At 35.4% G+C, this 8,063-nt stretch overlaps 1 protein-coding gene across 1 annotated transcript; it reads left to right on the top strand.

Annotated features, from left to right (window-relative positions):
- The first annotated feature begins 971 nt into the window (after positions 1-971).
- Positions 972-5,663, top strand: LOC134719806 (uncharacterized). The gene is made up of 5 exons (XM_063582764.1): positions 972-1,147; positions 2,577-2,741; positions 3,402-3,575; positions 4,346-4,557; positions 5,599-5,663. The coding sequence occupies exons 1-4, from the start codon at positions 1,111-1,113 to the stop codon at positions 4,555-4,557; spliced, it is 588 nt and encodes a 195-aa protein (XP_063438834.1). The 5' UTR covers positions 972-1,110; the 3' UTR covers positions 5,599-5,663.
- Positions 5,664-8,063: the final 2,400 nt, after the last annotated feature.

The raw sequence follows: 8,063 nt of genomic DNA, 5'->3' as shown, positions 1-8,063 counted from the left end.
ACAGATGCAGTTAAATCTGTATCATAGTATGACTGACATATAAAATAAATGTCAACGGTTAAATTAAACATGTAGCTCTTTAAGATTTATGGATTAATCCTAATTTATTGAACTAGCAGTTTCGCATATACCAATGTATATGTCCAACTTGTAGCCTTAATTCAGCCATTTTCTCTCGTCTACAACATAACTTAACTCGACTTTCATCTGATTTGTCATTGTCAGTAGCAATGCGACGGTTGCCGATAGGTGACGAAGTATCTTCATCCTGGACACCTGAATACAAACTCTGATCTCAATATGGTGTATGCTGAATCTTAAGCGGGTTTTGTGGTGTTGTTTAACTGTTCCGTCTCTTTTCCTGTATTTCCTTTTTTGAGTAAATTGTCTGATGTTGAACAGGAACTGCTAACTCTTCCAGAGTACGTAACCTCGGTGTTGGGTGGGAATCGAGTTTTCCATTCTTTGCGTTTCTTTGTCATGATTTCTAAAAAAAAAATGCCAATTTATAAGAGTATTGAAATTAAGATTTCTAAACATGTTCAGAGGTTGCAATTTTTGCTGTATACTAGTATATTTTTTTTCCGTTCATTTTTTGTACATTAATCTGGCCGCTTGTTTTCTCCTTTGAATTGTTTAAATATGTGTCTATTCGTGTCTTTTAATAGATGAGTATGCGGTAATAGTTTTTCTCATTTTTGAAGGCTGCACAGTGAACTATAGACGTTAACTTCTATGTCATTTGGTTTCTAGTGGAAGAGTTAATTGTCTTGGTCTCTTTAATGAGGGCATGATTAATTTTAAACGTTTCTTCTAATATATACTGATTTTAGGCAGACACATGTTCTTTTTCAGAACAAAACATCACCAGGCCAAAGTCCGGAAACACTTCAGAGATACAAACCGAAAAACAAATTCCAAAAAGGGAAAGTGACTGACACAATTTGTTTAAATATAGACCAAAAGATATAGTCCGTGCCTCACATCATAGTAATCTTAATGTAATAAGATATATTAATAACGATAGCCAGGACAGGTGTCAAATGGCAGATAACATATGGCTATACATATAATAGATCGTGATTCCGTGTAGAAACCAATACATCGAACATGGAACTGCTTCAAGTTCTCACCGTACTTGTTTCAGGTAGGCGTTCCAATTATTGCACACTTTCTGTATTTCCATGTGGCATTTGTATAACATAGATAACCCTTTGTACTTCTGGTCTATCGTATTTACGTCATTCTGCAATATGTCTTTGACGAGCATGAACTGTTATTTCGTGAGCTATCATACCACAGTATGAGGCTATTTAAATGATTATAGGTTCCTGTAAAAGGCTACTAGTAGCTCATTTTGACAATACTTTTTAAATTGTATTAAAGTATCCCTTTTTTTTTAAATAGACACATTTACTGATCTTCACTAGTTTCTAATTGCAACCAACATGTGACAGTTGTTTATTAGAAGCTTGACTTATGTTGGGTTCATGCTGTATCTGGCAAAACGTTTACGAATTCTTGGTCCTGAATACTCTTTAACTTCGTACCTTAATGTGCTTTTTTAACTTTTTTTATTCGAGAGTCACTTATTAGTCTTTTGTAGACGAAACGCGCGTCTGGCGCAAATACAAAATTTTATCAATCCTGGTATTTATGATGAGTGTTTTCAGAAATGGTCGTACAAGAGAAGTAATAAAAGAAATTCCCAAAACTTCCAATATTCAGGTAACAAAGAGGGTCTGTTTTTCCATCTTTTATTAATGCTGATTGACTGTGTTTCATAACCAATCTACTTAAAAACCGATCTCTCATCGCTCCTGTTTTCTGATATGCATTTAATACATTTATGTTGGTAGCTTTGCATTATTACGAAACCAACAATGCATTAGTCATAAATTAATCTTCGATGCATTAGGCTTTATGCACCAGCCTTGTTGTTAGCCCCCTTTGTGCTGACATGAAATGTCATTGCTGTTATTTACGGTTTATAAAATATAAAAAAAAAATTCCAGGCAAAGGTTGTGTTATGCGTAATTTCGGAACTTTCGTTTTTTAATGATCTTCAACTTTGTATTTAATTGTATTTGACACAACTTTTTGGAATTTTGGATCCGCAATGCTCTTCAACTTTGTTTGGCTTTATAAATATTTTGATTTTAGCGTCACTGATGAGTCTTGTGTAGACGAAACGCGTCTAGACTACTAATTTATAATCCTGGTACCTTTGATAATTATTCAGCTTTGTAACTGTTTTCGTTTGAGTCCCGATCACTGGAGAAGAGATATATGATGAAAACAGGTCTTATTCCAACCGGCAGTAAACCCCTAACCAAGTACGGCGTCCGTTTTTTGTGCGGGATGAGCAAGAACGCAGCCACGTCCAGTCAGATGTAGACGTTGAATCCAATGCCTCCGTGTATATATATTATCGCGCTTTCTGCACGTTAACAAGACATTGTAATCTCTTTGAGGGGTTTGTACCATTGTCTTGATTAATCATTCATTGCATATTTTTCACTTTATGTATCTCTTTCTTTCTTAATGTTTTTAAATTTCGGTCTTGTTTTTTTTAGTGTGTTTTGTCAAAGGCTGGCTGTTCGGAGATGGAGGAGGAGGACCTATGTTTGGTCCAGGAGGTCACATGTGTATACCTATAAGTAGATACTGCAGCCTCCAATGTCAAACATACGAAAAGGACGGCAGTGGGTGTAATGTTTGTCATTGTAAGGGCGATGGAGGTATGTATGTATATTGTAAATTTGTGGAATGTATTATTGCAAAGCGCTATTTGGATTTTTTAGTATGTGCTAATAAAACGTAAATAGGTAGTCATATTATTTTTATGTTTTGAAGTTTTGCTGAACTATTACAGAGTATTTAAGGGCCCAAGTGTAGACAGTTAGCCTCCGGTAGCTTGGTTTCCCCTGCGTTGCATACCTATTGGTGGCCTTGTGCTGTTTTATTTGGTCGGACTGTAGTCTTTTTTGTCTTTTTTTTTATTAAATATTTTCATCTTTTTGATAAGCTTTGGACTTTTAAATATTTTGGTCTGTAACCTCTCTGAAGAGACAGTTATTGTCGAAATGCGCAGCTGGTGCAGAAAAATTAGTGAATCGTTTATGTTATTATTTGACATATTCCCCGTTTCCATTCTCTATTCTGTATAAATTTCAATTTCAAACGAGAATCATTTCTATGAGACTTGATAAGAGTAAATGTAATAAAAAAATAACAACATGCAAAACAAAATCAGTTGAATCAAAGTGTTTGTTGCTTTGTAAGATTTACACAATAGGGAAACACTAGTTATTTAGTTAACATTAGAGGAGATCACTATCTACCAATGAACGACGGCCGTGTCATGCTGCACTAGAACTTTTATCTTTTACTATTTATAGCCACTGCAGTGTTAACAGGACCAGACCACGGGACTGCTTACCACACCATACACAATCCATGTATACCTACACAGTCCAATTGTCCTCTAAAATGTGAGCAATTTGTCATAGGTGGCAGCGGATGTGAGTTCTGCATGTGTGCTAAGGTGCACCATGACGCAAGTACTACACAAGGTAAGACAGCGTGTAAAAAAAATATAACAAAAATACCCAACTCCGAGGAAAATTCAAAAAGGAAAGTCCTTTAACAAATGGCAAAATCAACAACTCTAACACATAATACGAATGCATGACAACTGTCATATTCCTGACTTGGTACATACATTTTCTTATGTAGAAAACGGTGGATTAAACCTGGTTTTATAGCTTGCTAAAACTCTCACTTTTATGACAGTCGAATACAATGAAAGGGTACACCATAAAGTGTGTTAACACGTAGAAAGTTCTACCATATGTTATTTCGGACACGAAAATAGTGTTCTCTTTTCTAAAATATAAATACATGTTGACACTTGCACTGTATATAAATAAATGGGTACACATTAATGGAGCAAATACTAAAGAGGTGAATAAACTAAGTGTAACATTGGTAGATAAAACGTTGGCCAATCAAGTAATGTCGGGACGGAAAATCTTCAACGTCGACGGTATTTATATTAACGGGTAATATATATTTCAGTACAGTCAGAACAATTTCGGGGAAACCCTTAATCAGGCTCGAATAAAGCCATATACACAAAATATAAAGAGTAGCAAAAACAAAACATAAACGTATTAGAAAAGTAGGTAGGTTTGGAATGATACAACGCTTCAACAGGGACCACATGACATAGAAGTTAACAGTTATAGGTCACTGTAAGGCCTTCAACAATGCAAAAACTCATCTTATACCGCATAGTACATATATACTACATGACAACACGTTTCTCACTTTATTATTACAGCCCCTATAACAACAATGCAAGCACAGACAACCACAGACCTGCCTACGACACAAACACCAGCACCTACAACCATGGGTACTACAGTTAGTCAAGACTGTAGCATAGCCAGACAGATATGTAGTGCTAAATGTAACGGCAAATATCTGGTAGATCCCTCTGATTGTACCTTCTGCATATGCAAGAGTGAGATTCACAACAGGCTTGGGAGATAGGTAAGATAACTTACAACGGGTGAACAATTGCCATGTATTGTATATTATTGGTTTAGTGTTGGTGTTTAACGCTTCTCTTTACAATAAGGACTAACGATATTTTATTTAGTTTTTGTTGGTGTGGAATCTGGAGTTTAATGAACTTGGGCAGGTCAACAATAAGCTCGTCATAGATACCAGGCTTGAAATTTATATTTATGCTAGATGCGCACAATCCTAATCCGTGAAGATCGGAGTCGAACGAACCTTTTCATGAGTTTAATACAATTCGAATTCACAAGCGCATTATCAGTGTTGATAGAATAATTATACCTATACAAGTATTACTGAGACCAATTGGGCACAGCGGCCCCCATGTAAATCAGTGAACAAAAGATCAAGTGTGTTATTGTGTGATTTGCCATTCATTTGCATGGTATGTTTGCACTTGTGGGTATGAATCATGTTGTTGTTCAACAGACATTTTCAAACGGCATGTTAAATAAAGGCAATAGTAGAATACCGGTGTTCAAAATGCATAAGTCGATTGAGAAAAAACAAACCCACGTTACAAACTCAAACCGAGAGAGACACATCAACTATAAGAGAAAACATAGGAATAACAGGACTACCGAAGTTCAACAAAAACAAGCGCCAACACACATAGAAACGAAATAATAGATAACAACTGTCAAATTCCGGAATTGGTATAGGACATTTTAGAGAGAATATGGTGGAGTGAACCCGGTTTAATGGCATTCCAAACACCCCGCTTTCTGATAAAGATATATCCCTAAAACATTACGTGACAGAATTACAACACAAACACACACAACAACATTTATAACAGAGTTACACAATTAAACGTTTTAGAATATAATGCATTCTGGGGAAATATTTTCAAAAGCATACATTGAAACGTTTGTATTTGGTAAAGACGTCGACACAATAGAAATGTTAAAATGTTACCTCGTGACTTGGAGTAAGAAAAATGAAATGAAACTTATCCGGAACCAGACTTTTTGACTTTTAAACCAATAATAACTTTTTGTTACTTTATAGAATAACAGCTGTTACAGACTTTGGCCAAAGAAGCAGAATTTGAAATTAAAAACCTTTTCTCATAACTCCTACATATTTTGTATTTATTATTTTCTCAGAATTACTTAATTATTATAAACTTATTTTCCTAATGTGTGTCATTTATTACTCGATTTATTTCACTTGACTGGGCGGAGTTTAACCGGTATGCTCATAATAAACCAGTCCATCTGTAGATAGTTGTTTTGGGAAATAGGTGGAAGTATTATAATAATAATACAGAAAAAGAAACAGCGGAAGAGCAATATGTCACCCGACATTGTCGATCGGGTGACATAAACAGATTCCTTAAAGTTGTGACATGGTGAACTATTTTTTTTCCCAGGAAGAATGTGGATTCAATACTTGTCTATACATACAACTTTGAACATAAGGAACTCCGTAGAATGAACAAAACGCACCTTTCAGAGACAAACTTGTTGAATGTACATATTATTTTGCTCAAATGAGTTTATCCTTAAATTTGATTTAATAGACCACTTTCGAGTTCATCCGTCACCGGAAAAAACTCGTCAATTATACGCGCCTTTATCATCGTCATTTGTGCGTTTAGGGGCGTCGTCACTTCCTTCCAATGTTGAGCGAGTGGTTGTAAAACTATAATTCTATATTGTACGAATTATTCGGCAAATTGAATTCTCAAAATTGACAATCAACACTGCTGTCATTAGGGAAATGTCAGTAAGTACCTACAGAGCAACCATTATTTCTAGTTTATCCTGCACAAAGACGATCACTAAGACGCTTGATGAACGTAAATAGTGCAGGGATACAGGCGAGCCCCTCTATCTGGTAAATGACGTCAAAAAGGCGTGTATAATTGACGAGTTTTTGCCGGTGACGGATGAACTCGAAAGTGGCCAATTTAATTCGATTGATTCTTTAATAAATATAATGTAATTGTATATTCATGAAGCCTTCATGTAGAAACTGGGTTTTTAACATGCTTCATACCATTATCAGGTTGAAGAAAATGACAATGCTTGGTCAGTTTTTTTGTTGGATTTCTTTCTCTTCTTTAGTGGACTAATCTTTGTCTGTCATGGTGTTGTATGTGTGTTGCTTCGACTTTTTTTTACACCCAATAGTGACTGGGGAAAAGAAAATGGCGACTCTTGGTCTTCTTCCGACTGGCAGTATAATCCTTGTTAAAGTATGGTATCGTGTTTGGTTTTGCGATATGCATAAATAAGCCTTCAAGTCCAGCCAGAATTAAGACGTTAAATTCGATGCTTCGTAAAGAGACGATCCCACGTGTTAAACTGTTTAATGACTAAATTGCTGTCCCTATTTAATATACGCTAATTATCCAGTTGCACTCCAAATAGCACGTGCTTCATTTGATCCTTATTACAGAATCTATTCGTTTTTAATTGTTTGTTTGTTCTAGTTTTTTATATTTTGATCTGAGCGTCACTGATGAGTCTTATGTAGACGAAACGTGCGTCTGGCGTATTAAATTATAATCCTGGTACCTTTGATAACTATCTAAGCATCCATGAAATATCTGCCACTGGATGCTAGACAATTAACAACCAGTCAACCAATCAAACTATGTTGATTGTCCTCTACGAACCTTATTCTGCTTTTTAGAAATTAACATTGCACAACCAGCTAGGATAAGAAGGAAAATATTTCAAAACTTCATTCCATTAACCTTTGAAAAACGGCAACTACGTCTATTGTCGCATACCAAAGTATGATCGTGATCCATCGAGTCGCGGAGTTTTTCGGCAGTTAATTATTCTTAGAGATTAAGATCATGAACTACTGGAGGCAAGTATCCGAAATTCCACTATCCTAATTTTATTTAAAGTATAATATTTAATGCACCATTTATGGGCATTATGTTTTCTGGTATGTGCGTCCGTTCGTCTGTCGGTCTGTCCCGCTTCAGGTCAAGGTAGTTTTGAGGAAGATGAAGTTCAATCAACTTGGAACTTAGTAAACATGATCATATGATATGATCTTTCTAATTTTATTGCTAAATTAGAGTTTTGACCCCTATTTCACAGTCCACTGAACATAGAAAATGATAGTGCAATTAGGGCATCCGTGTACTATGGACATATTCTTGTTCACTATTCTTTCATAACGTCATCTAAACAACTCAACAAAGATACCAGGGTTATACTTGTGCACTCCTGACGTGCTTTACAAACGCCTCATCAGTGACGCTTGAATCAAGAAAATTAAAAGGACAAATAAAATAAACAGTTGAGGATCAGTAAGTGCTAAAACTTCCTGAGATAGAAAATCTGTAAACAGTTAATATTATTGAAAGAAGGTAATATCGATGAAGGAAAATTGAAAATATTTTGGCAGTTCAAGGAAATTGTTCACATCTTTATATTTAACTTTAATTACAATACATATACTACACCGCTTCCCTGAAGAGAACGACATGTTCTTTAAAACTAAAAATT

This window comes from Mytilus trossulus, chromosome 5, assembly GCF_036588685.1.
Source record: "Mytilus trossulus isolate FHL-02 chromosome 5, PNRI_Mtr1.1.1.hap1, whole genome shotgun sequence".
Taxonomy (NCBI): Eukaryota; Metazoa; Mollusca; class Bivalvia; order Mytilida; family Mytilidae; genus Mytilus; species Mytilus trossulus.
Note: the sequence above shows the minus strand (reverse complement) of the source record. Positions and strands in the feature narration are given on the sequence as shown.

Excerpts from the sequence above, each read along its gene's own strand:
- LOC134719806 (XM_063582764.1), top strand. The coding sequence starts at position 1,111 with ATGGAACTGCTTCAAGTTCTCACCGTACTTGTTTCAG. Across the intron at positions 2,742-3,401 it reads TCATTGTAAGGGCGATGGAG|CCACTGCAGTGTTAACAGGA; the intron begins GTATGTATGTAT and ends TACTATTTATAG. Across the intron at positions 3,576-4,345 it reads TGACGCAAGTACTACACAAG|CCCCTATAACAACAATGCAA; the intron begins GTAAGACAGCGT and ends TTATTATTACAG.